General features: G+C 52.5%; 1 protein-coding gene across 1 annotated transcript in view; it reads right to left on the bottom strand.

The window, feature by feature from the left end:
* LRP1 (LDL receptor related protein 1) overlaps positions 1-22138 on the bottom strand; it is a gene marked incomplete in the record, with an annotated part of 192333 nt that overhangs the window by 134692 nt on the left and 35503 nt on the right. The window contains 1 exon segment of the mRNA XM_034792604.1: positions 4131-4253. Within this exon segment, the coding sequence (XP_034648495.1) occupies positions 4131-4253 (123 nt within the window).

The following is a 22138-nucleotide window of genomic DNA, read 5'->3' as shown; positions in this document are numbered from 1 at the left end:
GGCTTTGCCCAAGGTGATCCGGTGAGTCAGGGGCAGACTGGGAACAGAACCCCCGTCTTCCGCATCCCAGCCCACACGGCAACCCGCCCCTGTTCCACACAGCCAGTCCTATCCCTATACCCACTCTGCCTGTCGAAAACGCCTTGCCCGAGATTTAAGGACAGTTTATTCTTGGCTCTTTGTAATTCTGAGAAAAATCAGATCTTGCTCATCCTAGAAGAAAAAGAAGAAGGAAGCCACCAAAGATCTGGTTCCCGTTCTTTGTGCCTCCCCGAGAAGTCACCCAGCTCTCCCGCCAATTGCACAAAGTCTAACCAGTCCTGCTGCTTCTCAGTCAAGCAAATATATCCAAGGGATTCTTGCTAAGCGCAGAGAACACGTCTCCGGAGGGTCCCTGCCAACGCCGCTCCATGGCCGGTGTATTCATTCTGCAACAGCTCTGCTCCCCACCCCCAGCGTGGGGGGCTGGAGCACACTGCAGCATGGGTATTCTCAGCCCCCCCGACCCTGGGAAACAGTGTGTGACCTATTAGAGCAGCCTCAGGGCTGCACTCACTTACATGGGAGGCTGAGCGGAATGCGGGGGAGCACAGAGATGGCTGAAAGCCCCTCCCCAAGTGCAGGAATGGGAGAGCTGAGGTGCGGGGTTGCGAGCTGGCCGGTTGGAGGTGTACCACGGGAGAGCAGCCGGTACTGCTGCTAATGTCCTGCCCCTTTGCCTGCCCTCAGGGGAGGGAGTTGTGGAGGGGGGGAGTAGATATCATCTGTGCTCAGTCAAGCTTCTCCAAGTGGGAGCAGAGCTCTGAGGTGTCCAAAGGGGCGGGCTGGCCATATCCAAGGGGGCTGCTGGGAAAGAAGGGGTTGAGGCAGGTTCCCCCAGTGATGCAACAGGACAGAGCCATGAGGGGTAACCGGCAGCCCGACCCCACGGGCCGCGTATCTGGTACAAGCTGAAGAACGCTGCAGTGCAGAGCTAGGACCCAGGCTGGCTCTGGCGAGAGAGAGGTTACACAACGGCATGCCCAGTATCAACCTCTTCGCTCATCTAGCGCCACTTGGCGCCACTTCGGGCCGTGACTGCATCACCCCCCGATGGGCGGGCTCTGTACCCAGCCCTGAGCTACGCCCCCCCACCAAGGAACCCACCCACTAGCCTTCCGCACCACAACCACCGCAGGAAGTGGTTCTGAGCAACAACCCAGCGCGGTGGTTGCGGTGAGCACGGGCCCAGAGGTGTCGCTCAGGACAGGACGTAAATCGGCTCCCAGCCTCTTGCGGATCCCCTGCCACTCTCTCTTTTTCGCACGTGTAGGTGTGTTTGTGAACATGCGCACGCTCACAATTCTAGTTCAGGCAACTGACCCAGAAGTTATAGGTCAGGGAAGGAATGAAACTCTCTGGCCTGGGTTATACAGGAGATCATAAAGATCCCTTCTTCCCTTAAACCCTATTCATTTCACCACCTGCCCAGACTTTCTGGCCTGTTCGGCTGCTGGGGCAGAAAGGCTGCCTCTCTCACCCCAGAGGTGGCTGCATCTCAGAGGCGTCTGTCCAAAGATCCTACAGGACGGAAAAGGGTCTCTCAAAAAAGAAAAATCACCAAGGGTTATTTTAGCCCGCTGGGGCGCTCGTGGGTGCGTGGCAGGCTCTGGATTTCTCAAGTTTATCCTTGCGGGAGGGCAGACGCCGGGTGGCCTGATCCCAAGGCTGGCAAATGAAGGTTCGGGAGAAAGGTGGAGAAAGTTAGTTTCAGGGAGCGCTAGAGGTTATGCTGCACCTGTCTGGATGGATAAAAAGAGCCCGGTTAAAGGAGCACAAACAGGGCACGCGGAACGTCTACCAGGACGGATATGTTCCAGCAGCAAGAACCTCCAAGTTTAGCACAGGAATTTTCCAGGGCTGCCGACTGTTTTGAGCCAGACAGCCCGTCCCAGCCTTTTCGTCTTTTCTCCCTCCCATCGGGAGGTGGCTGCGTCACTTTGCCTTAATAAATAACCTGAGTCAAAAGGCCGCTTCGGAAAGACCTTTATTTCAGATGGCGCAGCCAGGAACCGATTTCAGTGCTGGAGGCTAGGAGGATGAAAGGAGCCCAAAGGGCATTGGACATCTGAACCCGAAGTCAAAGGGATTTAGGCACTTAACACCCCACCCCACACTTCAGGTTACTTTGAAAAGCCCACCCAGAGTCCTTACAAATTCACAGAGACTTTACTGGCATGCCAAGTTACACACACATTTGCCAGAGGGAAAAGACAGACCAGCCCCGTGGGATGTACGACCCACTCAAGATGGGGCCACCCACTGTGTTTGTGGTTTGATCCCCTTTGTCACTGAAGGTCTATTCCTAACACAGTAATGCCTGGCTCTCAGCTAGAGCTCTGCAGTGGTAGATCTCAAAGCACTTTATCAACGAGGTACCCATTTTACAGACAGGGAAACCGAGGCAGAGGGTGAGGAAGTGACTTGCCCAAGGTCTCCCAGCAGGCTGGTGACAGACCCAGGAACAGAACCCAGGTCTGCTGAATCCCAGGCCAGCGTGCTATGCCTCTCTACGAAAAGGCACCACAAAGCTCTGTCTGGTGGCGCGCGTGCACATACACACACACACACACACCCTTCCTCAACACCCTCCACAAGCCCCCCATCTTCCTGAACACTCGGGATTGTTTGTTGTTACTCTCTTGTCTTTTTGTTTCCTTAAGATCCAGCCTCCGCTGGGCCAGATATCTGCCCGTTCCCATCAAGTCCCCACAGCTCCACGCAGCTGCTCTGCAGCGAGGGGCCCGCCCAGCCTCTGCAGCTGAGGCAAAGGGACTTGATGGACCCAAAAGCAAACACACAAATCTGGGAACTGCTATTTTGATTGTCCACAGGCTGTTCCCAACTGTCCCTTTCCTCTCCAGTCCCAACCCTTCCCACACACAGGCACCCCCTTAACTCTGCACCCAAGAGGGGCAGACTGCAGTTCTCTTCCTGGCTGCAACAGATTTGCAAGCATATCAAAGTCTCCCCAGCCCCCTCACACCCACCCCCTCCCCAGGTCTGTCTCAGCCTCTCTGCTCTTTGCTCCAGGGTACTCAGAGCTTGAAGCCTCAGAGATTCCTCCCCTGAGACCAGCACTCCTCGCCAGCTGCAGGAAAGGACGGATGCAGCAGATGCCAAGGAGCGTAACCCCTGTCAGAGACGTGCCTCTCTGCAACGGGGTTAGGATCATCGGGGTTTCTATACACACACACACACCCCGAAAGTGGCTGCCCCTTGCCCAAGCACCCCTTTTTTCCCTCCCCACCTCCCCCCACCGGTAAAGCAACCTGCCAAACATTTCACGTTGCACTTTCTTTGCCAACGTCCCCCACTTCTGGGGTGAAGGAAAAGGCTCTACATTGGCCTGGCTCTATGCCCTGCTAAAACTTTGGGAAAGGGGGGGGGGGACCCCCAAGCACAGAAACAGTGGACCCTGACCAACTCCTCGTGAACAGCTAAGTCTAACACCAAGATCCATAAAGCCAGGGGTCCAAGCTTCAGGACGCAAGCCTGTGCTACAAAAAGAGCCACATAACAAAACACGCACCCCCACGCACCAGGTTCGAGAACTACATTTTAAACCCCAGTTCCTTCATCTCTAACACCGACCAGCATTACTTCTGCAACACAAATAATCTATATGCCAAAGACAACAGTCCCACAAAGATCCAAAAATGAAGGCCCCACACAGATTCTTTAGGCAGGAAGCATACAATGCTGTGGGGTTCTTTCCTTCCGCGTAAATGGCTCTTGCTAAATCCTCTGTTTCTTTCATTTCCAGCGTATAGCGATTCCAACAATAACAGTGTTACAGGGAGGTTCATAGGTATCCGTGAGGCAGCAGGTCTCCTCGAAACAGTGCATTTGAGAAGCATGCTATTGGGGTAGACAGAAGAATGATGGGTCATATAGAATGGACGGTTTATACTTCTAACAACTTCCTGTCATACCTGCACCGACAGATGTGGCCAGTGAACATTACTATAGAAAGAAAATGAACGAGGAAGGAAACTTTCAGGTTGATGCCAGTTCAGAACCCTAGAAGATGCATGCAGTAGAAAAATATAAATACAGACACAATTAGCAGGAAAGAAAATGATACATACATATATCAGGAGATTCATCGGATCCGTCGGGACAGTCTTTCTCTCCATCACACCTCCAGCCCTTAGATATGCACGTAATCTGATCTTTGCATGCAAACTGTTTAGGGCTACATGTCTTCGGTGCTACATAAGAGAATAAAACAAAACAACAACAACAATAAACATGGTGCGTTTCTTCCCAAGACAAGTTATTTACAAGAAATTCAAGCTGGATTTGATTTGGTTTTGGTTTTTTTTTTTTTGAAGTCTCAGCAAAAGTTTTGCACGTAGCATCGGGGTCCGTCTGTCTCACCCCTAAGGAAAGAATAGGATTTAAACGGAGGCATTAATTACAGGAGCTGGGATCCATGATGCGTTAGCAGATTTTAAAGATCATTTAACTTGGATAAATTAGTGCTTGGGAGCCAAAGGCGGTTTATTTTTTTTATGCTAGATAATGAAAACAAAGTTTAAAAAACCCAGAGGAGAGCAAACAGTAAGTCAGTTCTATTCCCGGCGCTGCCTCTGACCCCCGGTGGGACCTTGCACAAGTCACTTCCCAGCTCCGTGCCTCAGTTTCCCACGTGCAAAAGGACTCATCTGTACTGCAGTAGCACCTAGAGGCCTATGAGACCATGGCCTATTCTAGTAGGAACTGGGCAGACACCTGGCGAAACGAGACAAAGGGGGTGGGGGGGACACTGAGGCACGGCACGGGAAAGTGATGTGTCCAGCGTCACGCAGCTGGCAGGGTTGGGGATGGAACCCAGGAGCCCAGACTCCCAGTGCAGCACCCCACCCACCAGACCAGACGCGCCTCACCATTTTCCCTACCTCTGAGGGGGTTTGAGGTGCTGCGTCGCCACGGCAACAGCAGCCACTGGAGAGCCAAGACAGATAGGCCTCAAACTCCATCCTTGAGCAAACAGACCCAGCACAGGGGGATTCAGACATGGCTGGGGTTGGGGGAGTGGGGGACCCTCTGCTTCCCTCCCTCCCCCCCCCGCCCCACAAGGCCCAGAAGCAAACATGTCCCCTAAGCCTCCCTGCAGCCCGCCCTCACGCAGAGAGTAAAGCTGGCCCTCTCACCCCCGCCCTCCCACACACACACACAAACACACACACACAGACCCGTGTCACTGTGGGTCCCCTGCACGCCCAGCGGGACGGGAATATACACAGATCCCCCAGCTTCTCTCTCACACACACACACACACACACACACACACACACACAACCCCCAAGATGGGGGAAATTCCACTGTCCCCATTTTACTGACAGGGACCTGAGACCCGGAGGGACAAAGGCCCAGATCCTAGAGGTATTTAGACACCAAATTCAACAGGAGTTCAGTGCCTAAACATCCACGTGACTTAAGATCATGTCGGAAGAGTGGGGACTTGAACCAAGGCTGGGCCTAGGCCCCGGGTCAGCCAGCGAACGCCCCCAGCCAGCCAGCATGCCCGAGAGAAATCCTTCCACCCCAGCTTTAGAAGATGAACGACCATTACACAGCGGCCTGATCCTAGCAAGGAGGGGGAGTGGAGGAGCAGAGCAGACAGCTGGACAGAAATAAATATTTGGGAGCGGCTCGTTAGGTTTCACAGGGAAGTGCCAGGAGATTTCCGGGCGTCTCTGCAGCACTCTGGGGCTGCATATTTCTTCGGGACACTCGAGGAGCTCTCACTGGGAGCGGTTGTTGATATTTTCAAAGCATTTAAAGGCACAAGGGACTATTATGATCATTTAGGCTGATTTCTATTGGGACGCGGGGGGGAGGGGTTGGTTCTTTTTTTTTTTTTTAAGTTTAGGAGCTCCCATGGCAAAGGAACCAAAATTCACTCCATATTCACGCTGGCAGGCTCTCTCTTTCAGGAGAATGTCATGCACAGTGAGAAAGCAGCTCGCTGCTAATTGTCGCCCAGAGAGCACAGCTCAGAGCTTTGTTTAAAAATAAATAGATGGCAAAGAGAAGCAGACAATTAAAACCTCATTAAAATAAATTTATTTAAAAAGAGAGAGTCGGCTAAAATGCTCAGAGCAACGGCTGCAATAAGGAAGGGTCAGGATTTTAAGGCAATAAGGGTTTTGGTCTCACGTGAGGGCCAGCCCAGCAGGCTGAAATGCAGAGAGGGAATTTGACCATCAGCAGGGTGGCTAATTCTCGCCATTTTATAGTGAATGTGGTGATGTTTGCTGGTTTTCTGGGAGTCCCGGGACCGAGAGAATCTCAGATTTCTGGGAAAAGAAGACAGAGTTCAGCGCTCCTGGTTGTAGAGAAAAAACAGAAGTGTGACCCAAACGGGCTGTAGGCATATCTGTGCCCTGCCGTAAGCTTCCCAGCCTAGGGAGACAGGCTCCTGCTAGCAGGGTGCAAGCGAACATGCTAACAGCAGTGCGGCTCTAAAGCCCACCCATAGGTGCTGGAATTACGGGTGCTGCCGCACTCCCTGGCTTGAAGTGGTTTCCGTCATATACAAGGTTTAAAGTTTGGTTCATTGGCTCTCAGCGCCCACCCCAACCTCATCCTGTAGCCTCGTGCAAGGCCCCAGTTCAGTCCCTGGGGCCGGCCAAGACAGCGGCCTGAATGACCAGAAAGGGGTGTCTTTGAATGCTGACGTGGGGGGAACAGCCTGCGTGCCAGCTGAACTAGACCTGGAGGGTGTATTTCCCTCCTGGCCCCGTTGCTAGTGTGGAAGGGCTACGGGGTTTTCCTCCTGCACCATACAGCTTCTTCCCTCACCGGGGAAGCGGAGGAGACGGAGGATGGAGCTGGATTCTGGAAGGATTATTAGTTGCAACCAGAGTTAAAGGCACAGGATAAGACCCTTCCTCTCATCTGGTTTGGACAGGGAGGTCTCTGAGAGGGGGACTGTCTCGGTGTGTCCATGCAGCCACTACGCAAAGGGGCCCTACTCTCGGTTAGGCAGCCTTCTTGATCATTTCTAGGCATCTAGCCAACACCACAGTAATACAAATAACCGTCACGCTCCCTGGCCTTGCACGGGGCATAGAGGGGGTGACTTGGCCCAAGTCACATAAGGAATCAGCGGTCCAGCCGGGAACAGAATCGGGGTCTCCCAATCTAGCGCCCTTCCCGGCTCTGCCCCAAGCCAGCAGGGACAGGTCACTTGGCTCGTCAGTGCCCCACTCCGATGGGGATAACCCCCCCGCCCCCAGCTCATAAGGGTTTAGAGTCTTTAAATACCGTTTGTGAAGTGCAGTACCCACCCCCGCAGCCTCCATCAACACTAACTCTCTCCCAGGCGCCCGCGGCCGGTTTGTACCTAGGTTCTGGAGTTTCCTGCTACAACCCTCAGGAGCCAAGAACCTGAAAACAGAGCAAGCAGGTCTGGAAGCCAAGCGAATGTTAATACACATTAACCGTTATCTCCTTGATCCTGCTGTAGTGGGGGCGGGCTTTTAAAACAACAGACATGCCCTGCATTGTTAAAGAGACGAGACCCGTTCCGGTCCCACAAGGCCTAGGGTTAAAGTGCGACTAACGTGGTTCAAGTCTTGTGCTGGACCCCCCCACACATCGGGGTGAGTTTCACCCTCCTACAGCTCCCGCCCCCAGTGCATCTTCCCATGCGCTCGTCTCCATGCCAATTACATCTGGGAAGCGACACTGATGCCGTTGCTACGGGTGATGTGACTCGTCGTCTGCCATTTAACGACCAAGCCATCACCTCAGCGTTCCCGACGGACGCGGGGAACGGTGCATCCATTTCCCTCCAGCGTCTGCAGCGAAGAGGTCTGCCTCACCTCACTTTCCCTGCTTAGATCTGTGCAAGGAACCACCGGCGTCCCCATAGGGATCCTGGGAGAAATAGCTAAGGGGAGTGCAACATAAATCTGTCACTGCTGCAAAACCGTGAAATTGGAAAGTCAGTTGGCCAAGGATAACAGGAAATACTTCCCCACCCACCGCACAATGCATAATTAGCGCTCCTCTCCACAGGACAATATTCCAGAATAGCTTTTCCCGATTAACTACGCCCGACGAGCTCCACACAGGGACACTTTTGCTCCGAATTAGCTTAATCCCCTTTGGAAACAGATTAAACTAACTTGGAATAAGCTCTCTCATTCCAGAATAAGAGCATCCACACATGGAGTTCATCAGGAATTTTAATCCTCTTTAACTAAGAACGGCCATACTGGGTCAGACAAATGGTCCATCTAGCCCAGTATCCTGTCTTCCGACAGTGACCAGTTCCAGATGCTTCAGAAGGAATGACTAGAACAGGGCAATTTTCAAGTGATCCGTCCCGTCGTCCAGTCGCAGCTTCTGGCAGTTGGAGATTTAGGGACATCCAGAGCATGGGGATGCATCCCTGACCCCCTTGGCTAACAGCCACCGATGGGCCTATCTGAATTTATCCAATTCTTTTTTGAACCCAGTTATATTTTTGGCCTTCACAACGTCCCCTGGCAATGAGATCCAGACAGGCCAACGGGGCGTTGTGTGAAGAAGCACTTCCTTTTGTTTTTAAACCTGCGGCCTATTAATTTCATCGGGTGACCCTCAATTTCCTTATTTCACCTTATTCCAGATTAGCTTCCATGTGTAGACAAGCCAAGTTTAGACCGCAGAACTCCTTGCCCCAGGATGCTGGTCAAGCACCGCATTTAGCAAGATTCAAAGAGGGATCGGATATCCTGCCTCAGCCTGGGGCGGGGTGGAATAGGTGATCGTTTCAGGTCCCTTCCGGCCCTATGATTGGACGAAATGAATATCCAGAGCTGTGAGAGTCCACGCTAGAAGTTGGCCAAGGGATATAAAACCTCATCCTTGTAAGATTGGAAGCTCATTGGAGAAGCTCATTTTTGCTCTGTGTTCATTCAGCACCTGGAACAACAGGTTCCTAGCCCACGGCTGTGTGCTACTAGGTTATAAGCCATTGTCTAACTATTAGGGATTGAAGGAGACCTTTACGGGGACCCCCTCAGGAGACCTCTGCCCACAGCAAGGTTCTTACAGTTTTCTCTGAAGCATCTGGCACTGCCGTGGCTGGAAACAAACTCCAGGAGTAGATGGACCTCGGCTCTTATCCGATAGGGCAATTCTTACGAAATAAACACCGCCCTCAATGAAAAATACAAGCAAGAGAGAGACGTACGGATCAGATCGCCAGCCTGGAGCAGAACCAAAGGCCACCTAAAGTCCAGTTTCCTGCCTGACAGTAATCCATACCAGAGGCTCCAGAGGCAGGTCCAAGGAGTCCTGTAGGAGGCAGCTCCGGGATAAGCCGCCCCGTGGGACAGTTCCCTCCTGACCCCTACAGCCAGAGGTCGGCTCGTGCCCTGAAACAAGAGGGTTTGCAGTCCTGCCAAAACACTGGATTACTGTTCTAACTCCCGACAGTCTTGTGATCCATGTAACTATCCCTAAAACCCGGCACTCTGGTCTCAGGCTCCCCTCAAGTGCTTTCAGACCAGACAGGTTCCGCTCCCTCTCACTCCTAACCCTGCTTTGCCAACGGAGTTCACACCCCCGGGCATCCCACTCCCCAAGCTTGTCAAACCCTATGGAGTGAGGGAGGGGAATATAAACGCTGGCCCTAGATTTACTGCCCCCCTCACCCTCCCAGGCTTCTAGCAGGCTAGGCATGACCTCCCACAGCACAGATCTATAAGGCCCAGCCTCAACCAGCATGCCCTCTCCCACCCCAGCCAAGCTTGGCTTTGGAGATCCCCGTTTCGCCTCTGCATCCCTCCCTCACGCACCGCCCCCCAGCTCAAAAACTAGGGAGGAAGGAAATCCCTAGAAAGAGAAAGATTAAATCCATAGCAAGAATCAACTGGCCACTCTGGTGTAGTGGCTGTCGGGAGCCTTGGGGGCCAGTTTCCCATGGGAGGAGAAAGTGACACAGATTCTGGGTATGTTCTTACCAGAGCTCATTTATGTGACACTATAGACATCAGTCCTGAAACAGAGGTGGTCACAAACAACATGCAGGCATCCTCCTCTTTCAGGAATCCCAGCCCGAACGCCACGAATCGGCTCTGCCCCAAGAACCGGCTCTAGTGAAATTACGGCAGAGAGGGGGAAAAAAAGCCTCCCAAAGCCTGAACGCAGCTCACGCTTGAAGAAACAGTGCTCGTAAGGCTGTGGGTAATAGCACCACTCGGTGACTCCTACCAGGACAATACCTAGCACTTCACACATGCAACACCCTGTGCAAACATTTAGGCCGGGAAATTCAAGATAAGACTCGTCTAATTCTTCAGAGCTAGTGGATCCAAAAGAAGTAAAAATGCTTCTTCCAACTCTGGGAAACCACCGTGAGCATGTTACCCGAAGGCTAAAGGTACTCCCTGCCCACGGTCGCATTTCACCCTGCAACCGGCCTGCATCCAAACCCAGCTCCACCGCGAAAAACGTGAGCTCTGCTCACACGTGCGCTTCACTGGGGTTTAAGATCATTTCAGCCTCTTACGCCACACAATGCCGGTATGTGTTTTCGAGAGCGCCTTTCACACCATCACCGCTCCTGGCAGCTTTACAGACCAAAAGCAAGCTACAAAGACATTTGGGGGGGGGCAGCAAAGAAAGCTCCGTTCTCTCTTTAGAAAAGAAACCATTCAAGCCGCTTGATAATGTTACACTTTTTTTTTTTTTTTGCAGGAAGTTCTTGGCGAGTTAAAGGAGTCCCCGAAGTAAGCATGTCAAGGTGCCAGGTGGACAATCGGAGAAGGTATCCATTGATGGAGCGTTTACAAAGAGCCAAGCTTTTCATTGAAATGCGGGCAGACGCAGCCCTGGAAGGGGAGAGGAGAAGAGCTCCAACTTTGGGAGGAGAATAAAGGACCCTTCATGCAGGATATAATGCCCAGCTCAGTTCGCGGGGATGGGACAGCTGCACAAGCCGTCCACGGAAAACATTTGCCTCTTTAGCAGTCAGCGGCCATCCTGCTAAAAATAAAAGGCGAGCGACTATTCCGGCAGGAGAGAAAGCCCCCTTTTCTCGAACGGCGCAACACGGCCAGCATAGCCGTTCCCGCCGGCAGCTGGTCAACAGAGAGATGAAGAGACTCCAGCGAGGAAACGGAGGGGCAGTGTGGTCTAAAGGGTGGAGCGCTAGATTGGGACTCAGGAGACCTGGGTTCCAATCCCTGCTCTGCCGCTGACCTCGGACAAGTCATTACCCTTCTCCGTGCCTCAGTTTCCCTGCCCACTGGCGTCTGCCTTGTCGGCTCTTCAGCGTGGGAGCTACCTCAAAACTAGGGGCCCTGATCACAGCTCAGACATGCTACTGTGACATACACAACAACCCATCAGCACACTCAGTGAAAGGGCTAGAGCTTCCCCAACAGCGTTGGAAGCTCTTTGGGGGCAGGGACCGCCTGTTTGTTCTGTGTTTGTACAGCACCTGGCACCACAGGGTCCAGGTCCATGACACTCAGAGTCCACTGCTGCCGTTCGGTCTTAGAGGGGGCACACTTCCGTCGAGGGAAGGACGGATGGAGTCAGGATTAGAACTCAGGCAGCCGAAGGCATTTACCTGAGTGGCTCAATCCACTACACCACACTTCTTTGCGTTCATAATGAGGATAAAGATGCTATTTAAAAAAAAAAAAGAATATCCATTCAATTTTTGGTCAAAGCATGAAACTGACACTCTAGTTTTAAACTGTTTGGAGAAGTGCAGAATAGACACTTTCAACCTCAGGGACAGACGCTGCAGTGACATGGGCCGATGTAGAAACCTGCAGAGGTTTGAAGTAACCAGAAAGATCTATTTCTTGCTTAAGCGAGTCTTGCTTTCTTACTAAACCCTGCTTGGACTCTTCCTTTTTGGGGGGGTAGCTGGTTTTAACTTTGCAAAGGAAACAGCACTGGCAATAAATATTGACTGGAATGAGCATGATTTGCAAAACAGATGTTCTTAGGGGAAAGGAAAAAAAATGAATCGACTCCACATTCCTTATGGGGTTTGGTTTGGGTTTTTTTTTTTTTTCCCTCTTTCTGCGCTAGTGCACATGATCTAGCGCTTTGGAAGCCAGTCAAAAACCACTTATCTGCCCCACATGCCCAGGGACAAGCAGCTCGCTCTGAATTCACTCCTGGGGCGGGTAGCTTGAGAAACGTGGTCAATCTGAATGGAAATTCTCTGCTCTGTTTTACACGGGGGGGGTGAAATCAGATGATCCCAAAAGGTTCCCCACGGGCCTTTAAAATAGATACTTACGAAGCTATTCCCTCAAGCTACCTGCATTTCAGAACAACGCCTTTTAGAGCCATGGGGAAAGAGACACTTTTTCCTCGTCTCTCCCTCGGTTTCCCAGCCTGATCATTTCAGTTTTATCCAGAATTCTCCCTGCTACAGGAGAAAAGCGACTGTTCTCCCTGGTTCAGCCATCTGTCAGCACGCTCACACAAACTATCCGCCTTCATGCCTTAATATTTAAGATCCTAAAATGTAATACTTCCAAGCTCCGGAGAGGTTAAAGAGAAAGTATTTAAGGTCTCTTCGGCAAGGAGGAAAGGGTTGATGTGATATTAACATATCATTGAGGAAATGGGAAGACAGAGCCAAGCAATTTTGGTTTTTTTGTTTTTTGGTTTTTAAACATAACATTGGTGCTTTCAACCCAGCCGAGTTTCACATTGAGCAGAATGTGACCGCAATGTTAAAGGCAAAGCACATTATTTTGGTCACGTTGCAGCGGCAGGCACGCCAGCGAGCACGGAGACGCTTTAATGAACACCGAAGCTCGGAGGAAGTCGCAGATCAATTGAGAAGGGCCCAAATTGCATCCACTCGGTTTTTGTTCGATTGCTTCCCCTCCCCCACCATTCAAACCCAATGGCCCGTCTCCAATACAGCTCAAAGTCTTCACTGACAAATATTATTTTTTGTTTGCAGCGCTATTGCAGCAATGTTGGTCCCGGGACACGAGAGACAAAAGTGGGTGAGGTGAGCTCTATTTTATTGGACCAACTTCTCTTGGTGAAAGAGACAAGCTTTCGAGCTCCACCAAGCTTTTCTTCGGGTTATTTTAGAAATCGAGTCCCAGGAAAGGACTCCAAGTATTTCCCAGGATCGGCTGTTTTAAATATTCTTTCACTGTTTATAACGAACTCCAGAAAATTCAAGCCTTTATCCTTGCAGGGGAGAAAAAACAACCTGGATTTTGCCCCTTCCCTGGGTTGTTTTTGCAGGGCTGCTCACGAGCTCTGCGCTGTGACCACAGGGTTGTCTCGCTGACTTCAACAGCACCACTCTGTGCTCAAAATTAAGCACGCGTGCATTTGCAGTATCAAGCCCGAACTAAGGTTATAATCTCCCAATTCCGCCAGGCACTTTAAGGCACGTTTAAATGCTTCAAGGTTATAAGAGCATTTGCGTTTCTAACCCAATTCGACCCCGTCCCTCTCTCGCACCCTTTAAAGTGTCACCAACAAAATCACCTTTCAGCCTGAAATTGTACATGCTTCAGGCTCAGGCCAGGGGAGGCAGGTTTCAGAGTATTAAATCTAGCCCTGGTTTCAAATGATGGAGCTTTGTGTTACTTTGCCAGAGACAAATCCCAAGCATTCAGGAAGTAGGAGTCAGGCCACACCCCCAAATGAGTGGCTTAAAAATCATGAGTTTTCTTCTTCTTTTAAGAATGAAAGGGGGTTTTTTGGGGAGGGGAAGTATTTCATCATCTGGGTTTTCACCCTGTACGGTTTAGATTTTCAAGCTTTTCTGTGCAACGATGAAGGCAAGCATCTAGATTTTTGAAAAAACGAAAGCGGAGATTCAATCTAATGACTCCAGGAGCTGGGGCTTTTAAGAAAAAAATCACGAGGCTGGCGATAAGAAAAAAAATCACAGAAGTTGGCAAAGCCTGGAGTTGGGATGGATTGAGTTATTTCCTCAGCACTATTAAAATGTCTGTAAAAATTATGCCGAATTTACTAGCCAGTCGCCAACGTAAACTTGTCAAAGTGTTTGCTTTGGAAAACGAGGCAAGGTAGCAGGGGATTTTAAATCCTGCAGGCTACTTTCTGGGCTCACAGCTTGGAAGGTTTGTTTGTTTGTTTTAAATATAAGATTTCAACACATTTCAAATGCAACATTTTTGCAATTCTTGCATCTGGCCCCCTGGATTAGAACATTCAAACCAGCCCGGCTCTATCGGAGCTTCCATTCCCATGAACGAGGCGCTGTTAAGACTCAGAATTATTCTCCTTTGCAAAAGCCACAGGCATCTTTGCTGTTTGTAACTTATTTCGGTTGAGGGGGAAGGGCTGTTTCAATTACAAACTAAATATTGACTTTTCAAATACATACTTTTTTCCTCCCCCTTCTCCTTTCAAGTCAGCCCACTGCCTATAAACCACAGGGCATAAACTCGTAAAAAGAACTAAATATTGGGGAAAAGAGAAAAGGCTTTGCAGGAAGAAAAAAATATTCCAACGGAAGCAACGCACCGTTCCTAACAAACATGCGGGCTAGCAAGACGCGGCGGAAAGCGCCAGATGAGAAACGAAAAACAGGAAAGAATCTCTGACGACTTTTCTGGGCCCCACCCAATTTGTATTTATTTTTTTTACCACCACGGAGGACCGCAAGAAGTTTAAACCCAAGGGCTGGCAGAGCCTCTGCCGAGGTCTTTAAAAACATTTCTTTGGGCAGTCCAACGCCTTGATTTCTGTCCCCCTCTCCGGCGGATGTTTATCGTTTGCCCTGCCACGAAACAGGAACTGCAGCCGCTTGGACGAATGGATTGAAAGATCCGGTGGATGTCTCTGGGCCTTCTGCGTCCTCGAGGATTTGCTCACTGCAGGTGTGTTGGAGCCATCTGCCACGGACAGCAAGGCTACGCTAGGAAGTGGCCTTCGTACCCCTTCCCAAATGGCAGGGGAAGAGAGCGTTTCACTCTAAAGCAGTTCACCCAGCAGCGCGGTGGGGAAGACAAGTTCTTCCCCTCCCATCTTGCGTCTTGTCTACTTCGGGTCTCTCTGTTGGTGTGTGCAGCGCCCGGCGCGATGGGACCCATGTCTCACTTAGTTGGTGCTACCCTGGCCCGCATCACTGAAGAAAGAAGCAGCCTCACTCCCTTACCCCGTAGAAAGCGGCAGCAGCATCTCCTCCTCGGCAAGATTTACACAGATCAACAGGTTCCCTCCATACGGCCCAGTTCCCCGCTACGAAGGGCTAGCATCCCTCCCCCTCCCCAAGCCCGCCATTCTGCAACATGGCCAGCAACAGGTCTGCAAAGCGCAACCCTCGAACCCCGGACACCTGGGTCTTGCTTCGTTTCAATTTTTAAAGTTGACACGCTTATTTGGGAGCCGTTTGCAGGCTACTCTGAGAGGCAGCAGGATACAGGACTTTGTCGGCATGGATTCTCCCACCGGCCTGCTGGGTGACCTGGCTCGTCACTACATGACTCGGTTTCCCCTCTTTAGGGGAAGGGACTGGCACACAAAGCGAGAACGCTGCCTCCGCACCATCCACCCGATTTATATGCCATCCTGTCATTCTGTTTGTATAGCCCCTGGCACAACGGGGTCCTAGGTCCATGACGGGGGCTCCGAGGCGCTAACCCCAATAAAAACAACACGCATACACCCCAAAGACCAGATCACACTGCCCCCCCAAGCGCCGCGGCCCCTCGTTCCCCCCATTCTCTGCCCATGGCCCATAACAGCTTAGTCACCAGCCAGCTCCCCATTGGGTCCCTTTCTACCATCTAGGAGCTGCCAGTCTGCCCCCAGAGGCAAACAGCTGATCCAGACCCTGCCCCTAAGCGGCTCCATCCCCTGCAGCCATTCCCCGGAGGGCGCTGCCGTCCTCGGGTCCAGCCCCTGCCCCCGCAGGCCGCATGAGGGCCAGGGCATGGCAGAGGCAGAAGGAGCCCCCTCCCCCCCAATGCAGAATGCCCCATTGCAGGGAATAAAATCGCAACACGCTGCGCCCGTCCATCAAGAACAGGGCTCAGGGCCTCTTGGGAAGGATGCGCCACATCTGGGCCTGGCCCCTGGCTCCCTTCTGCACCAGTTCCTGCCGGGCTGCCAGTCCTGCATCTCCCCCCGCTCCCGCCCCGGGGGACACACTCTGCCATGAGGCTTGTAGCTCGCCCCACATCCCCAGGAGAGACACGCTACCCCCACTGTACAGACAGCCGGAGCAGAGGTACAAAGGAGGCAAAGTGACTTGCCCTAGGCCACCCAGCTACAGAGGGATCTGGCAAAGTCGCAAATAGAACCCAGGAGTCCTGACTTCCAGCTCCCCCGCTCTAGCCACTAGACGCCACTCCCCGAGCCAGGGACAGAATCCAGGAGTGCTGGCTCCCAGCCCCCTCCCCCACTCCCCTCCCACAGCTGGAAAAGGCATCCCAGGAGTCATGACTCCGTTTCCTCCCCTCCACCCACTAGACCAGACTCCTGTCCCAGAGATGGGGCTAGAACCCAATGGGCTACACTAGGGTTGGGTGCCAGCATGCTCTAGGGGAAAAGGCACTGGGCTGGGAGCCAGGAGACTGGAGGAATTTCATTCCCAGCTCTCCTGCCACCTGGTGTAGGACCCTGAGCATGTCACACCCTCTCCCCTCCCACCCCTTGTCTGTTCAGACCCCGAGCTCTGACCATGTCTCTCTGCGGTGCCCGGCAAAAGGGGGCCCCAAAACTCAGTGGAAGAGTCTAGGCCGCGCCCAACTGCACGACAGCACCGTTTTCTAGCGTGTCTGTTATATACGCGCGTTTCGTTCAGGGAGGGCCCAGGCCTGGGCTAGCGGGCGGAGGAAGGGGCTGCGGGTCGGGAGTGAGGGGTTGGAATATCCGGGGACATGGGGGGGGCGCGGTTCAGAGCTGAACAGTAACTTCCCGGCAGCTTAGGGGTAGTCTGTCAGTGCAGGCGAGTCCGGCTCGCTGACCTTTCTTCCCGACCGGGGTTACTCTACCAAAGGGAATGATTTTCCAAAGCAAGAGGGTTTTACCACCACAGTCCAGGGAACCAGACTGAGCCCAATCCCCCTTTCATTTCCATGAATAAATACATTCCTCGGGCCCCGATCCTGCAACGAGCCCCTGGGGGGCGGGGAGAGATGGACAACCCAGATGCCCGCGAGAAGTGCCCCTGAAATCGAGAGGGCTGTGTATGGCGCCGTGCTTCTGCATCTCCAGGAGGAGTGAACATCTGGGGGGCTGAATTCTCAGGTTGCTACCCACTTGGGGGTTCGCTACTTCGTTCCCAACACAGGCAAACGAGAACAAGGCAGCCTGAAGGAACCGGAAGAGAGAAAGCGAACAGGAGACGCTGGTGATAACCCATGAGCATCCGTCCCCGGTTCGAGGGGCGGGGGTGGAATCATATTGCAGCTTCTAAGGATTCCTTTCGCCCTAAAAGCACAAGGCGTCCCTGGTCACCTCAATTCCAACAGATCCGAGGGGAGGCGATTTAAACGCCAACAGAGATCTGGGAGGAACCAGCCGGTTTCACCTCCTTCTGCAGGCCCAGCCCCTTCCCCGCCTCCGCTCTCACGTTGGGTTAGGATAGACTCAGACGTGCATTTTAAAACCAGAGGCCAACAAAGCTGGAAGGATTTTTCCACTCTAGCGGGGTCTCTCCCCAGCCCACAGGCTGAGGCTTGGGAAGAAGGACCAGTGACCTGCCAGGGACGGGACCGAACAAAACAAGTAACTGGATGTGAAAGCTAAAAATGGATCCGCTTGACAATGCAAAATGAAAGAGGGGAAGAAAGAGGGGCCAGCCGGGCAGGGCCTGAGGGGGTTTCAAGAAGAGATCCTGCTCTTTTTAAAAAAAAAAAAAAGCTTTTTGCTATTTAAATGTTAAAATGTTCACTGCGTTTTCTATATACAATGGGCTCGGGAATTTAGCAGCAGTTGGACTCTTCTAACAGAAGAGAATACAAGCTCTCTGCCTCTACCTTTTCCCCACTACTTTGTCTTTCCTCTCCCCTCCAATACGTTTAAGAGGGGGATCTGTTACATAGAGAAGCGGGAGGGAAAGTCTGGGGTCTCAGGTTCTATTCCCAGCAAGTGGTGTCTAAGGACTACAAGCAATGAGGGATGGGAACCAGGACGCCTGGGTTCCACTTGGAGATCCTTGCATGAAAAGCACTAGGAGAAGGACAAGGGCTAAGAGTCCCACATCAGTGACCTGCAGGGGAACCATGGCCAGCAAAGATGTTCTCAACACAATCATAGTCACCCACGCTAAGGGCAAAATCCTGTTAGTTAAACATGGAAACAGGACCCGCCTTCCCCAGGGTACACCCGGCCTGCGTGTATGTACAGCGCCGAGCACAAGGGGGATCCGGTCACAGGAGGGGCATATGGGAGCTACTATCATACACATAACGGCTGGGCAAGAAAATATAACAGACCTGCAATAAGTGGGTGGGGAGGGAGGGTTTATTTTAAATTCGCTCGCAGGCGTCAGGTTACAGAGGCCAGGGGCTGGGAAAACATGTGGGCATGTGTATCCAGGTTTAGATCTCTTCCCTCCCTGGGTTTGCACAGGGATAATGCTGCATTCAGAAGAACTTGCTACAACTGGCTCCCTTTTATTCAGGAGGGGAAGAAATTCCTGGCTGTCTTTCCGGAGCTCCGATGCCCCGAACGCTGCCATTCCTGGCACAGGGACCGGAAAACGCTCTTTGCAAAAGAGAGCAAGGCCTTGAACACAAAAAGGATTCACACTGACAGCTTCCCCTCCGAGCCTGCTTAGCCCAGCTCCGGGACCAGGGCTGGCGGGGTTCGATTTTTAAGCAGCCCACACCAGTCAACGTCGATTTCACTGTACGCCCGCAAACCGACGGAAAAGTATTTCCGGCTAGAATCATTGGAATTTACAGACAGGCAAAGGAAGAAAAGCGGGCCCTGGGAACTTACTGAGGTTGGAGTTCAGGATATTGACCTTGCCTGCTCTGACCTGGGTGGGTGTTGTGACGGTTATCAAAGCTTTCACTTTTTGAATCTCAATGTCCTTAAATAAGGACTGTCTGACCCCCTCCATTGGCTGATACCCCTTAATTTTGCACAACTGTGAAAATGTTAAAAAAAAAAAAAAAAAAAAACCTATAGCCATTTACAAAAATGCTTAGAAATAAACATGGATTTCCTCCTCCAGCAATGACCAGAGCAAAGAGACATCCCAGCCCCAGGGGCTCATGGTTATTAACAAGTTTTTGGTACCAGGGCGAGCAATCACCGTGACCCAAAGAGCTAGGACAAGGCACGGCTGGGTAGCGCTCCTTTTTCCCCTAGGGAGTTTTACCGGGTTTCTTTCTGCCGCATTAGGTGCATTACAGGAGCACCTAGTGGCCCCATTGAGTTTATAATCTAAGTAGACAAAGGGGAGGGAGGGAAACTGAGGCACAGCAGGGATGAAACTTGCCCAGCAGGCCACTGGCGGCCACAGAAACAGGCCATCGCCACACCGTTCCCCGCAAAACGTCTCCCAGGCCAGTTCCCTGGTTATTTAACACCAGCAAAGAAGCCGCAAGATCCTACTGTATCCGGGGGCAGGGGGGGGGGGGTCTCCCCCGTAACTCTGCTGTCTGTTGCTGCCATAAAACTGCAGCTCGGAGACCCAGGCAGAGCCGGACAGCGCGGCCTGGCTCGCCTCAGCCCAGATCTGACAGGTCCGTGGGGTTATTTATTGCTGCAATAGGCAACTGCGTTTATCACATCAGCAGTTAAAGCTCTGCCCGGATGCGCTTTACTGCGCCGGGACGCTGTTATTTACAGCCGAAGTGGAGAGACGAAGGCTCCTCCAGAGACCAGGCCTGCACTGGGCAATAAAGCAATTTTACATTAGGGATTAATAGGCATTTCATCTGGATGTCTGAGTCACAGAGCAGGACTCGAGGGTGAGCGATCAGAGCGCTGAGCTGGCGGTGCCATTGGGAGGGAATCTGGTTACGGGGAGCGGTTGGGTGTGGATGCGAAATTACTCCGGCCTGGACGGACGCTGATAAAGCAAACAGCTTAAAGGCCTGGAAGGAGGCCAGGGCCACCGGGGCAATTCGTTATTCCACTCAGTCTGGCTGGCTTGCAAAGAAGGGTTTGTCTACCCGGGGAAACTGACCGGAATAGTGAGGGCCCCCCAGCTCCTGGGTGCACACTGGACTCCGCTTTTGTTCCAGAATCACCAGCGTGCTCAGAATAATTTGCCCGGAAAAGCATCGTCCCACGGGAAAGCTCCCCCCAGCCCAGCCCCAAGTTACTCAATGGATCCACTTTGCCGGTGCCCTACACACTCCACAGCGCTCGACGGGAAAGATGCTCAAGGCCCAGCACCGGGGCCAAACCGTCAGACAGGCGGAGTTCCCACAGAGCAAGGCAAACAAAGGGCCAGATGTCCAAGGAGCGAATCCGGCAGCTCCCATTGTGACTGTCCGGGCCAGTGGTCGGCTTATGCTGGCACCTAAAGCATGCGGCTGGGACTTCGCTGTCTTTGCATTTGAGGCAGCGCGTCTGGTGGGTGGAGCACTGGACTGGGGCTCAGGAGAACTGGGTGACGGCAGGCCAGTCACGTCCCCGCCTCAGTCTCCCTCTTTTGCAAATGGAGAGAATGCTCCTGACCTCCTTTGGCACGCGCCAGAGAAGAGCTGGGTAATAGAGACTCCTAGAATAACGTCACTTTCATGGAGACGAACTTAGAACCAAGCGTGGGACGTGCCCCAATATCTAGACCAAGCGACGTGTTATGTAGCAAGATGCAAACGAATGTTAGCTTCCACCAGGGAAAAAATGGTAATGTTGCTAAGCGTAGCAACAGCCCATCCTCCCTCTCCTCCCCCGAATCACATCCTATTCCTTTCACCCCAGTCAGCGAAGGATTAGATCTAAGTGAGGAGCAAACCACAGCAACAAAACGTGCAACAGCCCCGTGAGGATTTCAATGCTGCCTCTGCAGTCCCAGGTAGCAGGCGGCCGCGTTAGGCAGGTGGCACCTTGAGCTCGGCCTGGTTCATTTAAGACCCCGTGTGGCCGACAGGAGTTGGGGGATCTGAGCTGAACCAGCCTTTCAGACCCTTCTAAGCGCTTCCCGCGGTCCCCAGCCCCGGCCGGAAATTCAGTCACTGGGAAGGAGGACGGGGCTGGAGCCACAAAAACGTTAAATACGGGGCCCCGGTTCGTTTGGTTTTGAAAAAGAAAACGCCGTGCGTTCTCCAGCGGCAGGCGGAAAGCAAAGGGACAGGCTGCGGGGTGATTCACCCGGACGTCTTCGGGGGCTCTATGGTACCCCTTTCAGTGAGCCGGGCGGCTACAGTCATGTGACGCTGGCACACACATGGGGGGTGTGTGTGTGTGTGTGCACATACACAAATAGTACATACGTGTGTACATCCATCTGTGCACACACACTATGCATGTCCCCAGTGTGACAAAACTATAGCAGCCCGTGTTTGTGCTTGGATACAAGAGAGTATGGGCACACACACACACACACACACACACACACACACACACAATGTGCCAGTTGCCTGAGGCTAGCTGTATTGGAGCAGAGACTACAACCCCAACTGGGATCAGATTCGGCGCTGTACGTACACACACAGCAAGAGACAGTCCCTCCTGCAAAAGACCTGACGAGCTAACTAGAAGTCTCACACACAAGGACACCAGGGGAAACTGAGGCACAGCGTCAGGAAGTGACTTGCCCAAGGACATGCAGGAAGTCAGTGGCAGAGGCATGTCTCCTGAATCTATTCCAGGGCCCTACTCACACCCACCTGCTCAGTTGGCATCTAAGTCTCCCCATCAGAAATCAAAGGGGCGCAACCCTCCTATCTGCTCGCCGCTGGACCTTAGATCGGGTGGGGAGGGGAGCGCTGATGGCTCGCGGCCAGCAGCAGTGAGATCTCTTTGCAAGTTGCTCAGTTTCAGATTTTCTTACCCTGCGGTTGCAGGCTCCATTTGAGGGCACTGCAGCGTTCCGGCCAGGCACCCCCGCCCCACGCCCACGTGCCTCTGTAGGACCCGTCCTCTTCTTCACCCGGGGAACTTCCCTCCCTCTTTGAAAAGCCAAGGAACCAGGCTTGTTTTCTGCATTCCC

The sequence above is a fragment of the Trachemys scripta genome, chromosome 16 (assembly GCF_013100865.1).
Source record: "Trachemys scripta elegans isolate TJP31775 chromosome 16, CAS_Tse_1.0, whole genome shotgun sequence".
Lineage (NCBI taxonomy): Eukaryota > Metazoa > Chordata > Testudines > Emydidae > Trachemys > Trachemys scripta.
Note: the sequence above shows the minus strand (reverse complement) of the source record. Positions and strands in the feature narration are given on the sequence as shown.